This window comes from Pelobates fuscus, chromosome 5, assembly GCF_036172605.1.
Source record: "Pelobates fuscus isolate aPelFus1 chromosome 5, aPelFus1.pri, whole genome shotgun sequence".
Classification (NCBI taxonomy): domain Eukaryota; kingdom Metazoa; phylum Chordata; class Amphibia; order Anura; family Pelobatidae; genus Pelobates; species Pelobates fuscus.
The window spans coordinates 45,849,547-45,876,211 of NC_086321.1; the positions used below are offsets into that span (position 1 = coordinate 45,849,547).

Genomic DNA, 26,665 nt, shown 5'->3' on the forward strand with positions numbered 1-26,665 from the left:
TCCGTATTATGGGTTTATTGTACAATTTCACTTCTAAACGATTTTCTTTTAAAAAAATTATATGTTCAGATTTTTTTACAAAATGATCAACAACATTTTATTCTTACAGAGCATAATTTACAGCTCGAATAAAGCTTGATTTTTTTAATCTTGTAAGTCACCAGATTGTAAATTGTTCGCTGTTCAGAAATTCAATTCATGTTTACAGTATCCTACATAGAGCGGCTCTGCTACTATTCCGCGTCTAGAGGGGAGAGAGGAGAAATGAAAAAAAAAAAAATTATTTGGGTAGATCAGGAAAATCTGAAATTTAATCCTGGTGCATGTAGTGTTTTGCTTCCTCCAGTCCAACAATAATTAACATACAGGTTGCTTGGAAACCAGTGAATATTTAACATCCTTAGTCATCTTTGTTTAAGAATTTTAATGTAATGTACCAGTTCATTAACACAAACTAGTGTAAAGATGTCAAATAAGCAACAATATTGACACAGTAATTCTAATTTTACAGGAAGATTTATATTAAAGAGGCACGGTCACACTGCACCTACCTTTTCCCAATCACTTCCTATTTCCTACTCCGTTTTTTTTTCTTCATTTTCCAGCTATATCCAATTAAAAACCATAAGATACAGTAGGGACTACTTTGTCTTATGTATTTTTCCTACGCTTTCTTTGACAGAAGGAGGAGGAGTGTAAGTAAGCTCCACTTCCGGTGTCTCGGGAAGCTTTCCCTTAACACTCACCTTTCCTCCTATGTTGCCTACATTTGCCCCTTTCAAATGTCCTGTAATGTAGACTTTCACACCGCAAATGATGAAGTGACAGTTTGTCCATTTGTTTTTGGACTAAATTCTGCCAGGATTTATTCATTTTATCTATTTTGGAATTTTATTTGGAAGAATTAAATTTCGATTCGGGCCACGGCTGCATCTTGCAGCTGTTTAGTAGGTAACCGCCTAAATTGGTAACCTGTGGAATTCAGACAACTTTAGTAATAAGTACAAAATATTTTGTATAAGTAAATAATGGAGATTAAATTATCCCTCCTGCTCCTACTCACTGTGGCATGAGTAGGGGCGTGTCTACTAAACAGTGAGCAGCCAACAGCTTCCCCTCTCTCCTCCCCCCCCCCCCCCCAAAAAAAAAAAAAAAAAAAAAAAAAACAGGCCCCACCTCCAGTGAAGGGAGGCCATGGCAACCTCCCTCCCTAACCCCCAATAGTGAGGAAGGCAAACAAAATAACATAAAATATTACGGTTCTATTTTCAGCCCCAAAAATGGGCAAATAAAGTCGCATCAAACTAATCAACTGCCGATCACAAAAAAATAAAATAAAAAAAATAAAAACAATTCAAATAAAGTTTTGTTTTAATGCTCTGCTCAGACCGAGCTTTGCAGGGCGAGGAAAGGCTTAAAGCGTTCCCACACCGTGCAAGTTAACTCGGAGTGCTATGATTGGTTGGCTTAAACTCTGACAGGTACCATCCCATATCATTTAGGATCCCAACCCGCCGCTAATGGTAGGGGGATGGGGACACTATGACCCCCCCTGTTGGTCGTTTTAATGTTTGTTTTTCTAAAACGGTGGGCGCGCCGTTTAGTACACATGCCCCATACTCAACACAGAGAGTGGGAAAAAGGGGGGCGAATTTAACCTCTTATGCCAATATGGGGGTGGGAGGAGGGATGTCACACTGACTCCCACTGAGTGAAATGGGAATTAGGAAGTGGTGGGGAGCACTTCTATTTTTAAATATTAGAAGGAGGGAGCCGCAAGCCAGTAGTGCCCTCCTTGTTATAAGCTAAACAAATGAAGACCAAATTGCAATTCGCTCTTCATTTCATTCCATGTAATTTCTGTTTGTTCATTTGCCTTTCAGACGAATGTCTGAAATTTCAGTCCGAAATTTGGACAAAAGCAAATGCCCAAGTCTACAAGTGGGCATTAGCTGTGATTTTACAGCTAATGTGCACAGACGAAGGCCATGCATTCCACGTCATCCAGGAACACTACGATGGCGGTGGCTAGGATATAAATCCGGAGAACAAATTATGCAGGAAAACAAACCGGCAAGCCACCCCATGGATGCGGCCATAACAGTCCAGTCCGTTTAGAGGGTTTTATGTACATCTGGTAATCTATAAAAAAAAAAAAAAAACATTTCCAAAATGTCAAAGTGTTATGATTACCTGACCATTCGGCATCGGTGTTTAACAAGTCTATTGTAAGCGTCTTGCACGTTTGTCACTTGTTTATCACTCCACAGTCTCTCTGCAACGGCACTTGCACGGGGCCTACATGAAAACAAACACCTGGTTATATTAAAGCACACTTCATCAAAAGCAACAGGAAAGTATAGCTCCTGCTTACTCCATTTAAAAATGTAATTGTAGAGTAGTATATGAACCAGTTTGCATTGTAACTTGGATTAAAATGTTAATTCAAAAATCAAAGCCATTGTGGCAGAACGCTAGAATCTTTGGGGTTTCACAGGCAAAAGGTGGGAAATGTGTGTACATCAGCCCAAATATATCTTATGCCAATAACCGTAAGCAAAACTATGGAGAATTGCAAGATACAAACGTAAAGATTGCAAATAAATCTACTTTTAAGCATTTCATATACCGAGTGTATATTTAAGTTAAGAACTACTTCAGGACCACAAAATACAGTCTCCAAACATACCACAGTCTAGGAGTGAGGTTTGAGGCATCTACAAATTCACCCCACAGACAAGCTTCACCGCCAATCACCAGTTTCTTCTGTGCTTCAGTTCCTGTAAAAGCAGATCAGATGCAATATTGGTCTACCAAAAAGGAACCCAATACCCTTCCAGATATGACAAGGCCAAGACGAAAAAAAAAAAAGTATAGAATAGCAGAAGATCATGCAAAAAACTGTAAGACTGCAACTTTTATACTAAAAAAAAAAAAAAAAAAAAAAATAGAAGATATAATCTACTAAAAATTAACAAAAACTGAAGATTGCAATTATTGGAGGAGGAAGCTGTTAGTCAGTCACAGCAAACAGCAGGTTAAAGAGCCAGTAGCAGAGAAAAATGCATTACATCTCCAATGTGAACCACACAGGAAACACTTTGAAACCTCCATGTTGTTTAACAAACCTCTGTATTTAACAATGAATCTTTTCATTTTCTTTATGAAATAAAAGTTAAGAATTTTTCAGACTGGAAGAAAAGAGATTTAATCCAAGGCAAAGGAAAGGGGTTTTTTTTTGTAGTATGAACAATAAGGATGTGGAATTCTCTGCCTGATGAGATGGTTTTATCAGAGTCTGTACAGATGTTTAAACAGCAACTGGATGAATACTTGCAGAAACAGAAAATTCACAGATAGAATGGTTTTAATTTGTAGGGCAATAGCTTCTTAATCCCAGGAGAGATGTGACTGCCATTCTGGCGTCAAGAAGGATTTTTAAATTATTATTTTATTTTTTTTATGTAGTTTGTTGCAAGATTAGAAAGCTGTTCAAACAAGGTTTTTTGCCATCTTTTGGATCAACAGCAAAAACAGATGTGAGAAAGGCTGAGCTTGGACGCATTGTTAGAGTGTAAATTTTGAAAGGAGTGTATAGAAGTTCCTTCCACTCCATGCACAGTTCTCACAGAGAAGGAAATAATCCATGCAGGAAATACTACATTTTAAAGTAAAGATTACAGCGTGCATGCTAACAGCATCTCTGGAGCAGTTTCTGGAAGTAAAGCCATAATCATGCAGAGAATATAGTTATATTCTTGGTCTATTATGGAGATACATGGATGGATAAAACAGAATAGGTAAGGCAGAGTGTCAAAACTCAGGAACCACCAAAAATCCCAGTAAGAAGCTTAAGATACCTGGCACTGCCTGCAAGCACATACTGCAGGTAGCCATGCACAATAAGTGCCACAAAATGCTCGCATGCATGCCAAATTACTCAGGATTTCTGACAGGACACCAGCCTCGTCTGGGGACTCAAGCACAAGATCTCACAGAGGGCTTGAACGTCACTAACATTTGTCAAAGAGCTGCAGAGTGTCATTCTCTTAATAAGCACCCCTTTATTTCAGTGGGAGAAAAGTTGGATGTGCAGTGCTTCCCTAAGTGAAAGAAGGAAACCGTTTGCACACACATGAATGGAAGCACCTGCCACGTATGTAGCAGAGCAATGCTCCCATTGGTTTTTAATCAAACCCATGCACATGCATTGAGAAGGGTGCATGAGTGACCAGCAGATAACTACAGCTCTTTGCAGCTCCAACGAGAACACAGGCTAATATGGAAGACTGAAAGATGGAGGGAGGGATGCACAGATTCTGAAAGGGAAAGAAAAGGAAATGGTAAAGAAAATAAAAAAACCCTTCAAATGCCACCACAATGGAAGATGAGAAACAGCCCATAAGTGGGGGGGAGGAATAATGTGTATATCAAAGATGTAATAGAAAATAAATTGTACCATCTGCAAACTAAAATGCAGCTTAGTGTTATTAATCAAATGTTCCTATGCAGGAGCACATCCAGGGCCAGATTAACAGAGCTATTGGAGCTGCAGCTCCAGGCCTATGCTTTAATATGGAGTCTGTTGGCACCAATTTCAAAGGTCCAAAGGAAACATTTTCTTGTTTGTATTTATCATGGAATAAAATTGGAGCATCCCTCTAGTGGCGGCAGCATATCAATGTATTTTTATGAATGGTTTCCAGTATGCACTATGCATTGAGGTGTGCAGACTAGCAGTAGGTTGGCCATGTGCATAAATGCTATGACAATGGAAAATCTGCTTTTCCTGTTAAAGCTCCAGACCCATGCAGCCCAGAACTGGACATCTCTACTAAACAGTACTTTCATAGCCAAGTCATGTGAGGTCAATCAGGCTAGGAACGTGCCATTTATGGGAGGTAGCTGTGCACAGGCAGTGATGTTCAACACTAACCGGTGTTTGTTTGCTGTTCGTATAGAGATTATATATAATATATTTATTGTACTCACCCCTCTTCCCCCCTAAGTCATTCTACTCTATTTGCACAGCACTATATTTTGTGTGGCCTATGGGGGAGGGGACAACAATACATTCTGGGGATCTAGAAACGGCTTTGATTGTAAACGGAAACAATATGCAGCAAGTATGGTCACACCTCTGCACTGTCCCAGTTTAAAAGGGATACTATAGTCACCAAAACAACTTTAGCTTAATTATGTAGTTTTTGTGTACAGATCATGCCCATGCAGAGTTCTCTGCAATTTAGAAGTTAAATCACTTTGTTTATGCAGCCCTAGTCACACCTCCCTGTATGCAAGTGTAAAGCCTTCCTAAACACTTCCTGTAAAGTGAAATCTAATGTTTATCCTTCATTTATTGCAAATTGTTTAATTTAGAATTTATCTTCTGCACTGTTAATTGCTTGCTAGATCCTGCAGGAGCCTACTGTGTGTGATTAAAGTTCAATTTACAGAGCAAGAAATTCTAAAAGTAAGTAGACATCGTGATTGAAAATGAAACCATTTTGTTTTCATGCATGCTGTGTGGCTAGGGCTGCATAAACAGAAACAAAGGGGATTTAACTCCTTAATAGCAGTGAATTGAGCACAGAGACTGCAGGGGCATGAGTATATAAAATGACCGGAAGGGTGGAACAAGGCGACTTGTGCATTTATTTATTTTTTTAAGCCCTGTCCTCATCTCCCATTATCTGTGGGCATTTTTGTTACTAGATTAAATAAATAAAAAAAACACACACCCTTAAAGTTTGATGGCTCAATTTTGTAGATCTGGATCCAATCCTGACCGTACGAAATGCGGTTTAAGTACCAGGGAGAAGAAAGAAGAGCTTGAAAGCCAGCAGCTGTGACAGCTGCCATCTCATCTTGATACTTCTCCATCTTCCAAACTTCAACAACAGTGTCTGGATTCAGCTAAGGAATTTAAACATACCTTTTATTTAATGGGCACAATTACACGGTGTCCTGGAAAAGGAAAGTATGTTACTGTAAAAGCAGGACAAACCGGTGTACTCTTTACAGTATGTTCAGAACCCAAAACAAAAATCTAGAACGGTTTTACTTATTCGCTGATCTGGACCCCAAGCTGATCTTGCAATCTTACTGAGCTCCCGGTGATTGGAACAGGTATATCATGTTTGCCATGCCAATCAGACATCAGGAAGCTGAATTTACTTAGAGATTAAACTATAAATAGAAGAATCATTAGTGGAGTGTTTACCATTTGCATAACGGTTAAAGTGCTTAGGCTGGCCCTTTATACGGAGCTCAGACAATTCTGAGAGTGGGAAACTGCGGCAGTGATTTCTAATACCAGAATAGAAGTCAAATTAATGTTTGTTATAGTCAATATATTTATTACTGATTTATAAAGCGCCAACATATTCCAGTGCGCTGTACAACCAGGAAAATAGTACAGTACAGACAGACCAATACAAAAGAAATAGGGCTGAATCTAGATTTACAGATATTTTATACCAAGTACTAAGCTAGATGGGCTTGTGAGCTTACAATCTAAATGTTATGATTTAGACTTCCAACAAGAGGGAGCAGACCAAGTCAAGGCTATTGGTCTACAGACACAAACTTACAGTTCAAAAACCATGGATAGAATGTACCACTGAGATGTGGAGCAGATCACCTGGGTACAACTAGGACTGCCACTCTATTATATTCATTGAGGCGGTTTCTGAAAAAGCACTCTTTTGGAACATTACATAGAGTGTACTGACTGGAACATCCATATCTCCCTGATGTGAAAAAGTTTGGAGCTCTGATTGGCCTGCTATTACATAAAGAAGGAGAATAGGAAATCAAACCATTGAGGAGAGTAAAAATATGCTATGAGCACACCGCCAGTATATATCATGCTAGTTCCTCGTCTCCTATCAGGACAAGACATAATCAAGTTTGACACATAGCACAGGATTTAACATTCCAAGTCACCACTACAAGTTTGGAGAGTCCACGGCACACTCATCAGGGGTGAGCAACATTTTTCCTTGCCAATGGCTAGTAGAGAGTGGAAATTCAGATCACTGTTCTAGCATGTACAGAACTAATTCAGGGGAATTGTGCTGACATGTCTGCACAAGATCACAAATGGTGCTGTCCAACATAGAAACAAATGCCATTTCACGTTACTACAGTAGAAATGGATTTCCTGTTATAACGGAACTCTATTAAAATGTAGAAAATTGAATAGTACACAAAAAAAAAAAACACTAAACCAGTCATTGTTTTGGTACATAGGTGTTAAACAAGGCACGGTCAGAACTGACAAAAATTGTGGCCAGTTATTTTTAAGCTGAAAATGTAAGTGTCATTCATATTAAAAGCTAGACAGACCTGACACTAAATAGCAAGATGATTCCACTGGAGATGTTATGCAAGCATTAGAGGATGAAGGTTATGAAGGCGTAAGACGACATGCGTTACTTATTTCATTAATAGTAAAAGTTGACAAACCATCAAAAGTTAGCGGCTCAACAGCATAGTATTTCTGCCAGTCCTGCCCATAACTAATGTAATCTAGGTACCATGGGGCGGAGAGGATAGCTTGAAACCCTGCCGCTGTCACTTTGTACAGTTCTTCAAAACATGATTCAGCTTTCCATACTTCCACTATTGTGTCTGGGTTAATCTGTAAGAATTGCAATAGAGGAGTGAACATGAATCCGGTCACGTTCTGTTAAAAGCCAGTCGCGTAATGGAGTATTAGAGTGGGTTACATGCCATACATAAAAACACTTTCCAGAGGTGTAGAAGATCACAAATAATTAAAAAATTGACTGCTTATGGTTTTAGAGCTGCAAGTAGGGGTTCCCTAATAAGTAAAAATATATACCTAGAGCATCGTTCCGCTCATGCTACAGTCAGTAATGCCCCAACATATATTGGCCATTTAATGACGGTGGCTAGTGGAAGATGTGTCATTTGCAAGCTCTTCCTTTTACGCATAATGCAAAGAGCAAGAGATTGTTTCTTCTTCATTCCAACCCTTTTCACATATAACAGGAAACCAGGATCGAAGTCAGTGGACAAAAAAACATGGCGTGTGAGAAACTCTGCTTTAGCAAGAATAAAAACCCACTCCGTTTTGAAGGGCAGTAAAAAGTAAAACAAAAGCCAGTTGCATACTAGTCATACATTTAAAGGTTTTCTGAAAAAATACACTTTCGCAGCACTAGTGTCTAAGCCTATATAGAGAGGATATCCATAAGAAGGTATGTACGTACCTTAACATTGTTATCAAATACCTCTTGCCAGACCATATAACCCTTGCGGTATGATGTAATTATTCGCAAGAGTCTAAATAAGAGGGAGGAGAAAAAAAAAAAAATTAAAATTAAAAAAAAAAAAAGTGTGTATTACATTAAGAACATACCAGAGGAAACCGAAGCCTAAATTCAGTTTATTTTATAGCGATCATATTGAGGGGATTTGGAGGCGGTGTGAAAACCCTACTTCTGATCAGAGGATTCTACCCAGTCCGGTTCAGGAAGCGGTTACCAAATCCGTGTTCTAATGTGCATGCAGACTGATTCAGTTCCTTTATATCAAGATGAATACGACTGCAAGTTCAGCATTTGGCAAGGCAATGGGACCACTCAACAGCAGATCTTCTCATTAGTATCCTTATAGTAAGTGTGTCCCTTATGTAACTATTGCTATAAGAACTCACAACTTAAAGTGAAAGGATAAACTATTGACTAAAGTAAACCATTTAAGATCCTTTAACCTTTCCTGGTAAGTATAGAAACATAGAATGTGAAAGCAGATAAGAACCAGACGGCCCATCTAGTCTGCCCAATTTTCTAAATACTCTCCACTTACAGTTGAATATAATAGGACTCCAACTTTGTGTAATCTGTGCCAAAACCATGGTCAGCCATAAACTTGCAAACATCAGGATTAGATTTCCTGCAAAAGAATTATAGCCGTTTAGATCAGGAAAGCAAAAGGTTTATTACAATATTCTCATCTGATGCAAGAGGTGTATAGCAAGTAGAAGACAGGTTTTCTATTGGTAAATCAGCACGTATACTTAACCATAAGGATATAACCGGAATTATTTAAAGAGGAACAGTTGTAGTTATGCGAGAACAATGGTCCACTAATAGTTGGGTAGGATGTGTGTTATGTAGCTTTCAAAAACTGCGCTAGATTTAATTTACATATCTGGACTGTTACCGTACAACAGGTGAGTGTAAAGCACTACTAAAGGAATGCCTACGCCTGCATGCACTCATGGCATCATGGGGCAGTGAAATCAAGCCTTATGGGAGGTTATTCACTACAATAGCATTTACTGGGCTGATGAGAGGAGTACCACTTTAAAAATCTTTTGGAACTTACCAGCAAGAGAAGTCTACTTCATCTCCTCCTAAATGGATGTATTTATCAGGAAACACTTTGGAGATTTCGTTAAAGAACTGGGTCATAAAGTTGTAGGTGTCATTTAAAATGGGATTTACAGGTCCATATGTTCCTGAAAGTTGTTCTCCTTTAAAACATGGGGTCAAAAGGCCTGGTTGCCCTGGGGAAGGGATAAAAGGAATCATTCCCTCGTAACAAATACATATGCTTATACCCGACTCATCCGTTGCACAGGTGACTGGCAACATGAGCATTGATATAAGAAGGCCCACACATGCCTTGTCTATATAAAGCAGTTACCAGAGAGCAAAAAAAAAAAAAAAAAAGGTAATATTGAATGGAAACCGTCCAAAACATACCTGCACCCCATGACTCTGTGTGTCCAGGTGAATCAAATTCTGGAACAACTCTAATTCCTCGTAGGCGAGCATATTCAATCACCAGTCGGACATCAGTGAAGGTGTAAATATGGGTAAACGGATTATAAGCTCCCTAGGAACAACATTTATAAAATTTGCGTGAAGAATTAAAGCTACAGATTAATAAACCCAACACCCCATGCTACAAGCCTGTATTCAGGTGATTATATTAGAAAATATTCATTCATGAGCCTCCTATTATATACAGAAACATAAATAAAATTATAAAAACACCCTAGTATTTATTTTGGATGGCAGACTACAAACAAAGATTCTCACCTTTTTACTCAATTCAGGAAAAGTAATACTCTCATAAGGAAAAGACTGGTCGTCGACAATATGCCAGTGGAAAACATTCATCTTGTTAAAGGCCATGGCATCCTGTAGCAAGAAGAGAAATAAGTTACATGAACACACACTATGATCGGTTTGTATGGATCACATAATGTACGGACTATGCGTGACAATGCCAATAACAGTGTGACAGAACATAGGTTTATAGTAAATGGCTATAAATCACTATAAAATGGCTGCAATGGCTATAAATCACTCAAAGGATCAGTGTAAGAATTTCAAGCACTTTGCATTACTCTAAAATAAAATAGCGAATATATACGATTATCTATATAATGCATTGGATGGGGGGGGGGGGGAGGGCATTTAAGAGACAACACATTTCATTTTTGGTTTCTTAAGATGGTATCCAGAACCCCCTCAAAGCCATTGCTCTCCCATGATGCACTTCTCGTGTGCCTATAATAGAGGACAAAACATAGTGCAAATATTGCTAAAACACTATAATAAAGCTTCTGGTGATCAGAATGCACTCACATATTCCAAGAAAATAAAGCGTATTATGGGTGCCTCCCCTTGATGGAAACGGGGGGTATGTTCCTTTAAAATTCCCTCCTCAAGTGATGGCCAATAGGGTATCCAGGTCAGCGAGAAGATCCAAAAACCGCAACCAAAAGGAATACTTTAAAGGCTATTTATTCACTTAGAAAAGGTATAAATAAAATATCATAAAAACAATAATAAAGAGATGTTGGACCAGCATCTCTTTATTATTGTTTTTATGATATTTTATCATATATCATCCATTCCCTGCTTTGGCAATATGAGGACACCACTGCGATTATTAGACATAGAAACGGATTCCATGGCCATTTTAGGTGTAGAAAAAGATTCCTTCTTGACCCCAGAATGGCAGTCAGATTTATCCTTGGATCAAGCAGTTATTACCCTACATTGAAAGATTATGTCCTTGAATATTCTGTTTTTGCAAGTATGCATTTAGTAGTTGTTTGAACATCTGTATGGACTCTGATAAAACCACTTCAGGCAGAGAATTCCACATCCTTATTGTTCTTACAGTTAAAAAAACAAAACAAAAAAAAAAACACTTTCCTTTGCCTTAGATGAAATCTTTCTTCCAGTCTAAACGCATGGCCTCGTGTCCTATGTAAAGTCCGGTTTGTGAATAGATTTCCACACAATGGTTTGTATTGGCCCTAAATATATTTGTATAAGGTTATCATATCCCCTCTCAGACGACGTTTTTCTAAACTAAATAGGTTTAAATTTGTTAACCTTTCTTCATAGCTGATATGTTCCATTCCTTTTTATTAATTTTGTAGCCCGCCTCTGCACTTTTTCTAGTGCCATAATATCCTTCTTTAGAACAGGTGCCCAAAATTGCACAGCATATTCAATGTGTGGTCTTACCAGTGATTTATAAAGAGGCAAAATGATATTCTCGTCCCAAGAATGAATGCCCTTTTTCATGCATGACAATACCCTACTGGCCTTGGCCTTGTAACTATCTCAATAGATAAAAAAAAAATATTTTTAAAAAAGTACACTGGATCTTTAAACTTTTTTAAAGCTCCAGCGCACTTTTTTTCTATTGTGTCAGATTTGTGTATTTTGTGGGCTATTATAAGTTCTAGCTGCTGTTTCCACTTCGATATATTTTATTATATTTTTGTAGTTAGAATTTATAGCGCTTAAAAAAAAAAAAAAACGTATTTACGGTGTTTTGTAGCTGTAACAATTTGTTTTTTTATTTAATATAGTAATAAAAGTTATGCTTTAAAGGACCACTATAGTGCCCTGAGAGTCTCCCCCACCCTCAGGGTCCCACTCCCGCCGGGCTCTAGAGGGTGGAAGGGGTTAAATGGGGGACTCTCCTCCTCTCATCGGCAGGAGCCGCGCGTGCATTCACAATGCTTTCCTATGGACGCTGGCGTCTGCTCACTGTGATTGTCACAGTGAGAAGCACGGAAGCCCTTTAGCGGCTGGCAATCCTAGCTGGACCTGGCACCCAGACCACTTCATTAAGCTGAAGTGGTCTGGGTGCCTATAGTGGTCCTTTAATTTTATTTGTTAAGAAATCAGTGTTATGACCACCTCTTTTTTTGAGAGGCAAAAAAGTTCAACACATCGGATGGAGCAAAGCCGAAACATCGAAAGGTCTTCCTTTAGTAGCACGCAGGAAAAGCATTACAAAGATTCAGGGTTACTTGCTGAATTGAAAGAAGTCAGATGTATTTCCAGTTTAGCCATTTTGACGTTAGATTTGTATCCTTACAATGAAAAATAAAGTGACTAACCCAAGCGCCATTTTTTATCAATGCTCAGTATTTGTCCGGAGTATCCCAGTGAATACCTATTGCAGGTATCCCATCACAAAGATCTGTTATAACTACAGTCAGAAAACAGCTCATGAGATATTGCCAACAATCTTGTATTAACTCACCAAGTTTAACAGGATGGTCTTCAATGGAAGATAGTGCCTGGATGTATCCAGCAGAATCCCTCTGTGTGCGAACCGCGGTGTATCAGATATTTGGGTATAATTTATGCAAAACTGCAGAGGAAAGGGCAAAAGAGGCATGGGAATTGCACATAGCAAACTGTATCAGCAGGTGTGGTAAATCTATATTGTTTCCAGGTGTATATCACGCATTACGTTAACACTGGAGTACACTTGGTGTGCATTGTAAAGGCCATGTTACACCTACGTTACCAAGTCTTAACGTAAAATATATCAGACATCAGCAATATGCCTGTAAGGCAAGTGTATCATACAATGCGTCTGATGAGGTTTAAAACTTCATCCTAACACACAAAAATAAATTAAAATAATTCAGACTGGCTCTTCTATTTAGGCTGTGTCATGGTAGCACTACAATGAATACAATGCCTCCCCCTTCGAATTTGTCAGGAACACAATTACATTGAATTGATATATATCTAAAAGCCAAGCCATAGATTCCAGATAAAGAGAGGGAGCATACAGGAGGCAAAATAAAATGACGGCAAATTTAATAGGTTTTCTGTTTTGCTAGCCCTGACCATAGCAGCACTTCACCATAAGCCTTCTTCCTTAATACATTGCACAAAGACACTTCCTTATCAAAGACATGTAGACAACTCAGCTCCTAACAGCACGGAGAGTGGTTTTAAATTCACAATCTGGCTGCAGACAGAGAAACTAAACACAGATACAGGGTTATATACGAACGTGAGAACTTAAAGCGAATTTCAAATGTATGTTCATACCAGCCAAACAGAATCCCCTCTCAGACACCGCTTCCATTTCCATGCCAAACACTAGGCCTACGGTGAAGGATGGAGCGTGAATACTACACTTATCTTTATACTTCTAACCATACCAACAAAACAGAATAAACAGCGAGATGGGAATTACACCATAACACTACCAGGTAACAATATAAGCAGCATACAGTATAATAAAAGGAGAGAACCTGTACTGCCCAACTTCACAAAAGACACCCAAGATTGTGTCGGGACCCCCAAGAGTAGGCAGTACCACTTGTTGCTTATGAAACACTTACCAAACCAATGTCATCTTGTTCAACCAACTGACTGAAAGTCTCTAGACCTATTAAGTTTAGAGAGAAACAAATAACACAGCTTTAATTTTATTTTTAAATTACATTTTATGCTTTAGTTGATTACATAAAACTAGACTTGCAAAAAATTCAAAAAGGTAAGTTTGGACACAGGTGGAATAAACAAAAAGACAAAGGAAAGGTTTATCGTATATAGTAAAGAAAAAGTAAAAAAAAAAAAGTGCACATCTGATAGAGGTATAAATTAAAGACTAAACATGACCAGGTCCTTGCTGATGTTTTGTATAGGGCAAGTTATATACTGCTTTTAGTAAGTTAAGACATGCACATAGCCATTTTTGTTAGTTCTATAAATAAGCCGTTGACATTGGAGTTTGTCTAGACAGAACAAAATCAAAAGGCACCCTTGGCACAGGACCTCAGATTTCTACAGGGGCATATTGGTTGCATAAGTTGTATCTATTCATAAGCAACAGGTAAGTATACAGGCGTATACTCACACAGCGATGACAGTCTGCCGCACTGTACAGTGGAGAAATAAAGCAAATGCAAGTTGGTCATTGTAAAAGGGACACTGCACTAAACTGGAATGGCTTAGAAAGGACAAAAAAACAGCAAGCATGATAGATCACTGTGAAGGAAGGATCTAATCTTAAATAAGAAGAGTAAAAACAACATTACCTCTCAGAGCACCCCACACTTGATTGGCTTGAAGAACTGCAGAACTGCCATTAACAATTAATTTATCTAAATAAAAACAAAATCAATTATGAATATTCAATTATAGGAAGCACCAAATATTTATTTCAGAAAAAAAAAAAAATACCAGCTGTCAGGTTATGGAATATATGGTGTATGTAATCTCTGGAGCATAAAATAATTAGATGTTAAAATAGATTAGATGGAATGACAGCAAATAACACAAGGAATAATGCAATGTATTCTGAGTCTGTGCAGAACACACATTGAAGCCTCCAGACTAGAAACGCTGACTGCATATCCACAGCTCCAGAACAAAAGTAATGCTCAGTGCACCGTATGGTCAGTATTTGTGAAGAGGGGATATCAGAAGAGGAAGCGTGAACGTAAGGGGGCTTTATAGTCACCAAGACAACTTTAGCTTAATGAAGCAGTTTTGGTGTATAGATAATGTCTCAGAAGTTTCACTGCTCAATTTTCTGCCATTTAGGAGTTAAATCACTTTTGTTTCTCTTTATGCTGTCCTAGCCACACCACCCCTGGCTGTGACTGACACAGCCTGCATGAAAGCAAAACTGTCATTTTCAATCATATGCAACCTAAAAATGTTCTCCTGCTCTTTTAATTGAACTTTAAATACACACAGTAGGCCCCTGCAGGGTCTAGCAAGCTATTAACAGTGCAAGAGAAGAAATTATAAATATTTGCAATAAAGGAAGTATAAATATTAAGATGACTTATTAAAGGAAGTGTTTAGGCAGAGAATTGAGCAACGCGACTTCAGAAGCTTTTAGTGGAATGGAGTACCCAAATATACTTTTATTCCCTTCATTTGGCTGTCCGTATATCCCCGTTCGTTTACCGGAACCTCACTGTGTGGCCCCTTGTTTGCACCTTTTAATCACCGACCACCCATGGCTGTTAACCACAAATTGGTTATTACGGTTTACTTGCCTATAAAAGGTCAATAGCCAGGATCAATTGTCTACACTTGATATAGCCCGTTTTTGGCGTAACGCGTTGTGTTTTTATAAGAATCCAATAAAAGTCATTTGCACACACACTTTTATTTGTTGCCGTTTTATCCTGGCTGATTTTTTATCATTTTAAAGATCCAGTACTACAAAAGAAATCCCGGGTAAGGGATTATTCCATCTACGCCTGGTTCATAGAGCAGTGTGGCTGCTCTGAACACCAAGTACGTTTAATTTTACCTTTTACACGGTAAACACTATGGGCCCTCTCTTGTAATTTTATTTCATAAGACCGGCACTGCAAGCATCGCTAGAAGGATATCCTACATGTGGGGAGTTTAAATATCACTGTATGCTGTTTTATTCAGAGCTGGTTATAGCTCTCCTAATTGTAAGTTGGCACTCGTAGGACCTCAGTGTTGTCTGTAGTTGCAGTTAACCTACGTTATTGCACCATTGGGTTTTTCCCCCTTTTATGCATTTTATATGCTGACTCTTATCTGGAATGCTGTAAGAAGTCTTGAGGATACATCTCCAAGTGTCCAGTTATATCCTACATGTGGGGAGTATTAAATACCACTGTATGCCGTTTTACCTAGAGCTGGGCATAGCTCTTTAAATTATGAGTTGGCACTTCTCTACTTCTATGTTGTTTGTGATCCAGCTTTCCTAAAACTGTTTTGCACTATTGGTCTATTTTTGCTTTTGTATTTCATATTTACCACTGAGGATTCAAAGCAAGGACTGAAGAATATACACTCCAGGTCTTCGCTGTACTTTAAGAGACTTTGTATTATTGCTGATTTTTGTTTATTATCTCTCATTGTCCTACTTAGCGCACCCTGTATTTGTTGTATCTTGTTCTCTCCATTCTCTGAGGGGTTTGCGGGTTACCCTTCCCCTCAGGTGTGCAGCTCTATTCTCCCCTCTGATCAGTACTGTAGCGCTGTTCCTCTCCTATATTTTTTTCTGTTACAAATTGGTTATTAGTTGAAGTGTTTTCTATCAAGTTTTTTTTTGTTTTGTTTTTTTAAATAAGACATAAATAACACCAACACTGTACCCAAAGCAAACAAAGGTTTCTTAATTTGTGTATAATATCTCCAAATTCAACAAAGACACCTGTAGCCAAATACACTTATTCTGCAACTACAGACAGTAAGCTACCTACCATTTTGGGCCAAAGACTGCCCTGTCAGTAATTCAGCCTTGATACAAGATAAGACAAATAAGACATATACAACTGATAGATTATTTGTCCCCTAACGGTATTCCTTGGCGAGGTCAGCTAAATTCATGAGATAAATTCCAGCTATGGATTTATATAAAGCAGAGTGGTGATTATTGTAAATATAAGTGGATTGCAGGTACAAACATACAGACTGAAAAGTGCAATGTATTGGTAATACCTACATGATTCATCCGAACTGATGCTTGGATATTTATGGCAGTCGTTGTCTCGAGAGGTAATTATAACCTGAAGTTGCAGTAATTCTCCCAACTCTTTGTTAATGGGAACATTCTTCCGCTTTGAATATCCAAATATATACTCATAATACCTAGTACAATGAAAAAACAAAACAAATCCAACCATAAGTGCAGGATGTAAACCCTGACCCGCCACCAGAACCCCATAACGCACCATGTTTCTCTACCTGCAGAAATCCATAAAAAAAAAAAAAAAGTGTGCTGGAAGATTCCTAGATTTTTTAAGAACTAGAAGATATGGGGATCTACTTTTGGGGAACTCCTACTTCAGGGGTAGACAACCTCCAGAACTACAGATGTTGCAGACTACATCACCCATAATGCTTTTCCAGCAGTGTGGCTGTAAGTGCATCAGGTGAGATGTATTCCATAAATACGTGTCATAGATTGCCTACCCCTAGATTAATGTATACAGTTGCATGCTCAACATAGAATATTTTATGGTGGTTAAACATAGAATGTGACGGCAGATAAGAACCATTCAGCCCATCTAGTTTGCTCAATGTTCTAAATACTTTCATTAGTCCCTGGCCTTATCTCATTTAGTTAGGATAGCCTTATGCCTACCCCACGCATGCTTAAACTCCTTTACTGTGTTAACCTCTACCACTTCAGCTGGAAGGCTATTCCATGCTTCCACTACCCTCTCAGTAAAGTAATACTTACTGATATTTTTAAAGCTTTGCCCCTCTAATTTAAGACTATGTCCTCTTGTTGTGGGAGTTGTTCTTTTAAATATAGTGTCCTCCTTTACGGTGTTACATATGATTAAAATTGTTGTCATTTCTTGTTGTCAGCTTGTTTATTTTACACAGAACTTAAAAGACAGACTGGTATTATTTCTCTGGAACTTGTTTTCACGGATATCTTCACTGGACTTTGCAAGCCACTATCTGTACAGGTACATTTATTAACAGCAAGGCTTTTGGAGATACTTTTATAACCCTTTCCAGCTTTATGCAAGTCAACAATTCTTAATCGTAGGTCTTCTGACAGACCTTTTGTGCGAGGCATCATTCACATCAGGCAATGCTTCTTGTGAAAAGCAAACCCAGAACTGGTGTGTGTTTTTTATAGGGCAGGGCAGCTGTAACCAACACCTCCAATCTCATCTCATTGATTGGACTCCAGTTGGCTGACATCTCACTCCAATTAGCTCTTGGAGATGTCATTAGTCTATGGGGTTCACATACTTTCCCACCTGCACTGTGAATGTTTACATGGTGTGTTCAATAAAAACATGCCAACATTTCATTCTTTGTGTGTTATTAGTTTAAGCAGACTGTGATTGTCTATTGTGACTTAGATGATGATCAGATCACATTTTATGACCAATTTGTGCAGAAATCCATATCATTCCAAAGGGTTTACATACTTTTTCTTGCAACTGTATGCTACATAAACACTGCTTCTTCCTCGTCCACAATTAGTGCCCTAAAATGATGCACAGGGCATCATACTACTGGATGTGGAATACCATCACGTCACTAGTGTAACATATACTCCCGCATCGTGCGGTCTCTGCAACCAGCGGCCATGCGTCTGCATGACTGACACTTGCAGCATGTTAATGGACGCCGGCCGCTGCGGATACTGCGGTAGAAGAGGAGTGCTTGTCCCATACGTCCGGAAAACTACTGCACCTAAGAACCTTAAGGGAACGTGTCTTCAGTGTAATGGATACGTCGTCTGGGAATAACAATAGGTTTATACTTGATATTACGATCATATTTGACAAAAATAACTTTTCATGCAAAGCTCTGATGGACTCAGGTGCAGCAAGAAATTTCATTGATGTTCAATTTGTTAAAAGTAATGCTATACCTATCAAGGAGAGACTATCACCTCTGGCTGTTGAGACCATTGATGGGTGACCACTCTCTCAACCCTTAATTACCCACAAAACCTTACCCATTAGCAGGTCCAAGGAGGACATAACATTCCAGGTTATTGCAGCTCCTTCTTGTCCGATCATATTAGGCTTTCCTTGGCTTAATAAGCACAATCCTCATATTGACTGGGCTAATGAGGAAATATTGGAATGGGGCAAGGATTGTAATGAGAAGTGTATATTACACATTACTAAGAGTGGGCACCATTAAATTACCCACTACTACACCTCAAAGTTCCCATACAATACCAGGAGGTTAAGGAAGTATTCAGCAAAACCCAGTCTAACATTTTACCTCCTCACAGGCCACATGACTGTTCCATAAACCTACTACCTGGCGCTATGCCACCTAAGGGAGCAGTTTATGCTCTGTCCCGACAGGAGAGTAGAATAATGTAGGAGTATGTCAATGTATATCAAAGACTCCCTAAGTAAGGGCCATATCCGCAAGTCATCCTCGCCTGCTGGTGCGGGATTCTTTTTTGTGTCTAAAAAAAAAAAAACAAAAAAAAAAAAAACCCTCTACTTGTGCATAATCTTCACAAGATACCTATATGTACGCCTGTATAGACCTGTAAACATAAACCAGAGTCCCCAATTTGAAAAATAGCTCAAATCTAGCAAACCATTATGGGGCTTAAACATATAGACAAATACGTTTTTTTCTTTCCTTTTATTTTTGTGTTCCCTTACAGTCTCTTTACATAATACGGTGTAACTATGCCTCCTTAAAGGGACACTATAGTCACCTGAACAACTTCAGCTTAATGAGGTTGTTCAGGTGAGTGCTACAGCTACCCGGAGCCTTTTTCATGCATCAGACGGGCTATCAGCACACAAAGCACTGTGAACGCGCTTTGTGTGCTGATAGCCTGTCAGCACTGCTGTGGGCGTGGCTTCAGCTGACAGCTGAAGCCCGAACCCACAGGGACGCTTACGGTCCACAATAGTGGTTGAAGGGGGGGGAGAGACCTACTCTCCTCCCCCCCCCCCGACCCCCACCGCTGTGCGGCGGGTGGGGGCCCTAAAATTATCAATAAGGGGGGGGGACCTACTGGCCCCCCCCCCGGCCCCCACCCCTGTGCGGTGGGTGGGGGCCCTAAAATTATCGATAAGGGGGGGGGGGACCTACTGTCCCCCCCCCGGCCCCCACCCCTGTGCGGCGGGTGGGGGCCCTAAAATTATCAATAAGGGGGGGACCTACTGTCCCCCCCCGGCCCCCACCCCTGTGCGGCGGGTGGGGGCCCTAAAATTATCAATAAGGGGGGGACCTACTGCCCCCCCCCGGCCCCCACCCCTGTGCGGCGGGTGGGGGCCCTAAAATTATCAATAAGGGGGGACCTACTGTCCCCCCCGGCCCCCACCCCTGAGCGGTGGGTGGGGGCCCTAAATACAAAGGGGGGGGGACCCTAGTTAACCCTCCTCCCCCCCCCCCCAAAAAAAAATTATCTCCCTACCTACCCCCCTCACCCTAAAAATAATGAGGGGGGGAACATTAACTAAAAACCTGTAAAAAAGAAAAAATGAGATAAAAATCAACTTACCATTCGATGTTTTCTTTCTTCTAAAATCTTCTTTCTTCAGCCCAAAAAAGGCCAAATAAAAATCCAGAATAACCGACGCAATTAAAAAAAAAAAAAAAAAACGAGCGCAAAAAAAATAATCCGTCTTCACCCATGGAGGGCTCCGCGCAGACTGAGCTCCGCAGGGTGGGGAAGGCTTATAAAGCCTTGCCCCGCCCTGCAATTAGGCTAAGAACACTCTGATTGGTGGGTTTAAACCAATCAGAGTGCTCTGTGTCATTTTACAAGCGTGGGAAAATTCCAAAGAACTTTCCCACGCTTGTAAAATGACAAAGAGCACTGTGATTGGATGGCTTGAAATCCATCCAATCACAGTGCTCTGTCTCATTTTACAAGCGTGGGAAAATTCTAAAGAACTTTCCCACGCTTGTAAAATGACACAGAGCACTGTGATTGGATGGCTTTAAATCCATCCAATCACAGTGCTCTGTGTCATTTTACAAGCGTGGGAAAATTCCAAAGAACTTTCCCACGCTTGTAAAATGACAAAGAGCACTCTGATTGGCTTAAACCCACCAATCAGAGTGTTCTTAGCATAATTGCAGGGCGGGGCAAGGCTTTATAAGCCTTCCCCCGCCCTGCGGAGCTCAGTCTGCGCGGAGCCCTCCATGGGTGAAGATGGATTATTTTTTTTTGCGCTCGTTTTTTTTTTTTTTAATTGCGTCGGTTATTATGGATTTTTATTTGGCCTTTTTTGGGGCTGAAGAAAGAAGATTTTAGAAGAAAGAAAACATCGAATGGTAAGTTGATTTTATCTCATTTTTTCTTTTTTACAGGTTTTTAGTTAATGGTCCCCCCTCATTATTTTTAGGGTGAGGGGGGTAGGTAGGGAGATAATTTTTTTTTTTGGGGGGGGGGGGGGGGGGAGGGTTAACTAGGGTCCCCCCCCCCTTTGTATTTAGGGCCCCCACCCACCGCTCAGGGGTGGGGGCCGGGGGGGACAGTAGGTCCCCCCTTATTGATAATTTTAGGGCCCCCACCCGCCGCACAGGGGTGGGGGCCGGGGGGGGGGGGGACAGTAGGTCCCCCCCTTATTGATAATTTTAGGGCCCCCACCCGCCGCACAGGGGTGGGGGCCGGGGGGGGGACATGCGCGGTAAAGCGCTCAGGTTCTTCATAGGGCGGCATTCAATGCCGCTCTATGAAGAACGCGATTGGTGCAGCGCGAAGCCGTCCCATTGGGCCCCGCGATTTCGTCATTTTGACGAAAAAGGGGGCGCGGCCTAGCGGGGAGCTCGGCGCTGGAACGGAGGTAAGTTTTTAATATAAAAACACCTCGAAATTTATTTTTAATAAATGAAAGTACATATAAAAGCAATAAGGAAGGCTGGGGGACCTGTCTTTCTTGCTTTTATATGGTGACTATAGAGTCCCTTTAATGCACCACTGCACTAGGCACTGTCACACGACAGACAGCTATGACTCATCATTGCCTCCTGACAGCAGCCCAGTATAATGCGTTAGTCAAGTACACGCTACCTATACTGTAATACCTGTATGGAAAGATTTAGCATTTTTGTTAATCAGGAGCCCATTTATTTATACAGGCGCTTTTACTATAAGGATGCATAGGCGCAATTATCCCGGGCCAGCAGTACAATATGGTCTAAGGAGGCTAAAGAAGCTTTTGAACTTCTCAAACAAAGGTTTGCCTGGGCAAGTGGGCACAGTATATGCTGTGGGCCTGACACACACGCTGGCAGGCAGGCAACTGCAATTAGATTACACAGGGAAAAAAAAAAAAGCAGACTGGTGTTCTAGCCCTAAAAAGGGCTTTTTGGGGTGCTGTCCTTACAGCAGAGATCAGATGAAGACAGTCCTTCAGGACTGTAGTGGACACTGAATACACTAGCCTAGCTATCGATTTCCCTATTAAATCAGCAGCAGCTACACTGTCCCTCCCCTCACTAAGAATGCAGCTTCCGGGGGGCGGGGCCTAGCTGTCATGGAGGAAAGACTCACTTCGTGTGAGCTCCCTGAATATCTCACTTTAAGCAGCTATCAACAAGAATTTCACCCCAGAAGGGGATGACCCAGCAATGTTGCTCCTACCTGACCTTCATGCCGCCCTATGAAGTCCTGAGCGCACTACCGCGCATGCGCGCGGCCGCAAGCTGAGCTGACTGACAGCTCAGCTTGCGGTCTTTGCCCACCCCCTCTCCTCTGCTGACATGCAGGAAAGGCGCGCACACAGTGCCTTCTCTCTCCTGCACACGTCAGACGTATTTTAATATGTACATGGCCTTTTTAGGGCCATACATGATAAGAAGTCCCTCTGAGTGACGGCCACTGGAGGTATTCCTATCAATGTAAAAACTGTATTTTCTCTGAAAATACATACAGTGTTTACATTAGATTGCCTGCAGGGAGCTATAGATCTCACCTGAACAACTACATTAAGCTGTAGTTGTTCAGGTGACTATAGTGTCCTAGGCACAAGGCACAGGAACTACTGACATAAAAGGATACTTATGGTTTTACACAACTTCTAGATTATGTAAACACCATTGGTTTGTGCAGTCCCTAAAATGTCAAACCACACAGGCTTAAGAGAAAAATAAAATACAGGTATCACAGTCCAGTAATCCAAAAAGACCCCTCTCATTCCAACCTTTAGTATATGACAGGATCCTTCTGACATACGAAATTCTGGGGTTTCTCCTATAGACCGCCTGGTGTCAATCAATACTTTGATAAAAATTCTTGGCTTTAACTCGTGACATTGTCGATAAAACACAAACAGTAAGTTCAATGGGAGTGGAAACAGAGAGGGGGAAACACCAGCAATTCTAATTCAAGCCACAAACAAGCCACTTCCTCCTGGGCTCCCTGCCGCAGAAGCTCGATCGCCATCGAAGCCAGATGCAAATAAGTAGCAGACAATGTAAAGCCTCATTTCGTGTGCATTTCCACCCCAGAACTCCACAAATGGGCATTGCAATGTGCAAAACATAAGGTACTACCTAGCATCCTATCCCAATGGGGACAGGCAGATATTGGGGAAAGGAAAGGATTGCACAGATAGGGAGGTACATGGGAAGCAGCATGCGTGGGATGAGTCAGAGGCAATATATTTTATTTGCCTTTTAGGTCTGCCTCTTGATCAATTGAACATCAAAAACTGACCAACTTGATGCGGATGGAGAGTCATTGCGATAAGAATTGTGTGTGCGCGCGCATCACATTTTCCAACTTAAAGATGAGATTTAATCTACACATTAAGCTGCTTTAAAAAAAAAAAACGAAAGCACCCCAAAACGAAAGCAAACGAAAGCACCCCAAAACGAAAGCAAACGAAAGCACCCCAAAACGAAAGCAAACAGAGCACCCCATGCAGGTTTCAACTCCTCTGTTTCTGCTGCCCTGCTCATGAGGTCCATTCAAATGCTTCTCATTGGGAAGCATGGGTTGGACTTTTCTACCCGATTACAGTGCATGAGTGGTAGTGGAGAGATGGGGTGGACAATGGTGGGAATTATAAAGTGGAAAAAAGTAAAATGCTATATCAATGCATGGAGACAGGGAAGAGCGAGGCTTCCCCTTGCAGGCAGAAATACAAGAGGAGTATCTCACGGCACCTGTTACCAGCACGCTGAGCAGATTACAGAGGTCCAGGCAGCCTAAATAACATGTGCCAGGACAGACCCACTGCATGTACAGATCCCTACCACCAAGCTACAGTGGTGATGGTGGTTGGAGTAACGCTTCAAATTTGGAACTCACTTTGGTAAATAAACCCAGAGCTGTAAAAAAAAAAAAAAAAAAAGCCATACTGGACTAAGACGAATAATTTTCTTAACAGCCAGAGAAGGGGGGGTGGGGGGAAGTATAAGAACTAGAGGAAATAGCAGGAACTGGCCATTTTTGAGCAAAATATTAGTAAAAGCTGACAGATGCCCAGAAAAAGCACTAAATGATACAAACTTGAATGTGCTAATTTCATATCCTCTCTAGTTCAAGATATATTTAATTTCAAATAATGCAATTGAGAAAAAAATCCACACACTTTAATTACACTATCCTCAGTGACACTACGGTAAGTAATGTAGAATGATCAGTTTCCTATGGCTAGCATTTGCCTGGATTTACACCCATAGCCATTGTAAAGTGCAAGAGTGTTCCTCCAACATTGCTCTCTGCCCACACTTGTTGTTGCAGAACTGCCTTTTATTACACACTGACAGGTTGAGCCTAGTATCTCCAACCAGAAGTTTCAGCTCAGGTTGTTTAACTTTTGTGGGTAAGCACCATTAAGCAGGAAATACAACTACAGAGCCGTACTAACCGCATGCACACCAACCCTGAAACACAAGTCTTTCTGAGGGCCAGCAGTGTGTACAGGTCATTGTAATACACTGGGCACTCTACTGGCACCATGGACATCCACAGTATAATATGGTTAGCAGATCTCCCTTGCTGGCAACAATGGGTTAATTGCAAACTAGGCTGGGCTGGCATCACTGGGTGTTTGGCACTATGGCAATCATTAACCACCTACACTGGCACAGAGTGCAGACTGCAACACAGGATTCAAAGCACCGATTTAGGACATGCAGCACTGACAGAGCAGGAGATACAGGATAGAGAACTGGACAGTTCCAGGATAGCCAGCATAGAGAACTGGGAAGTGCCATGGCAGGAGATCCAGGCAGTGACAGGGTAGATACCTAGGTAGTGTCAGGGCAGGAGAGATGGGCAGCGCCAGGTAGAGTAGAGAACTGGGCACTACCAGAGAAGGAGAGATGGGCAGTACCAGGGAAACAATGTGTTGGTAGACCCGGGCGGTGCCAGGCTAGAGGCTATCTAGGCAGTGCTGGGTATCTAGGCAGTGCCAGCATGGTGCTATGGGCTGCCAGTACACTGACCTGCGGAAGGCATCCTCTAGCAGGACACAGGAGGGCCCCGCGGTGGAGCCGGTGCCATGGACAATACTGAACCTGTCCGGGGACAGGAAGAGGTAGCCGGCAGAGCTCTGCACCGAGCGGGGCAGCGGCCACAGGGAGCCGTACGGGGAGTCCTCGGCTCGCAGCACGCTAGGGTGCTCCTCCGGCTCCTGGCTCCGCACCGCCAGGCACGAACAGAGCAACACGGACAGGATCCCCACCGACACCGAACCGCACGCCATCTCACCGCCTCCTCGGCAACCAACCGACTGACAGCGATCACAAGACAGCACCGTCATGTGACCTGCCAGTCACGCCCACAACTCCCACTCAGCCGGCTTCTGATTGGAGGGAACTGGCCGGGGCTAGCATGGATCATGTGACTAAGTGCGGTAAGACCCAGTGTGGAGTGCTGTCCGGTAATACCTTATCCTGCCTGTAGGTGGCAGCAATGCTCTCAAGTGTTTACCTATACATTGATTTATTTATAAAATATATTTTACCAGGATGGATACATTGAGATTTCTCTCGTTTTCAAGTATGTCCTGGGTCCACAAAACATTGAATTTTTACAATAGGATACAATATTACAAAAAATACAATATACAAACTATATATATATATATATATATATATATATATATATATATATATATATACACACACACACAAATATAAATTTAAAGGGAATCTCCAGTGCCAGGAAAACAATCAGTTTTCCTGGCACTGGAGGGTCCCTCTCCCTTCCACCCCCCAATACCCGGTTACTGGAGGGGTAAAAACCCCTTCAGTGACTTACCTGAGGCAGCGGCGATGTCCCTCGCCGCTGTCTCCGCCTCCGCGACGCTCCTCCTATCGATTGCGTCGGCCGGTGGGCGAGACTGATCTCGCCCACCGGCCGAGGGGACCTAATGCGCATGCGCGGCGCATTACGTCTCCCCATAGGAAAGCATTGAAAAATCATTTCAATGCTTTCCTATGGGGTTTTGAGCGACGCTGGAGGTCCTCACACAGGAAACCAGGAAGTTCCCTCTAGTGGCTGTCTATTAGAGGTGGAGTTAACCCTGCAAGGTAATTATTGCAGTTTATAAAAAACTGCAATAATTACACTTGCAGGGTTAAGAGTAGTGGGAGTTGGCACCCAGACCACTCCAATGAGCAGAAGTGGTCTGGGTGCCTAGAGTGTCCCTTTAACCCCTTAAGACCGCAGCCAAATGTACACGTTGTGAACAGAACAAAACGTAAACAAAACCTGGCATTTGCGTTATATGTCTGTCCAACCGTAATTCACCTCTTTCATATTAAATGCACCCCCCCCTTATTATATATCATTTTATTCAGGGGAAACAGGGATTTCATTTAACATCAAATATTTAGGTATAGAACACATTTTAATATGAATAAAATATTGAAAAATAGGAAAAAATAAGAATTTTAAAAAAATGTTTAGTTCTACGTGAAATTCTAAC

The 26,665-nt window shown here is 41.1% G+C and overlaps 1 protein-coding gene across 2 annotated transcripts; it reads right to left on the reverse strand.

Annotated features, from left to right (window-relative positions):
* Positions 1-25,460, reverse strand: HEXB (hexosaminidase subunit beta). Of its 2 annotated transcripts, none has more exons than XM_063453805.1 (14): positions 25,179-25,460; positions 16,765-16,910; positions 14,360-14,425; positions 13,661-13,707; positions 12,559-12,669; positions 10,080-10,181; positions 9,741-9,873; positions 9,361-9,541; positions 8,839-8,925; positions 8,241-8,313; positions 5,742-5,916; positions 2,690-2,780; positions 2,194-2,298; positions 1-244 (listed from the first exon to the last, which is right to left on the reverse strand). In XM_063453805.1, the coding sequence occupies exons 1-14, from the start codon at positions 25,436-25,438 to the stop codon at positions 184-186; spliced, it is 1,638 nt and encodes a 545-aa protein (XP_063309875.1). In that variant the 5' UTR covers positions 25,439-25,460; the 3' UTR covers positions 1-183. The 2 variants fall into 2 exon arrangements, with proteins under 2 accessions (XP_063309875.1, XP_063309874.1); XM_063453804.1 differs by lacking the exon at positions 5,742-5,916 and adding an exon at positions 7,471-7,645.
* Between the last annotated feature and the right edge of the window lie 1,205 nt (positions 25,461-26,665).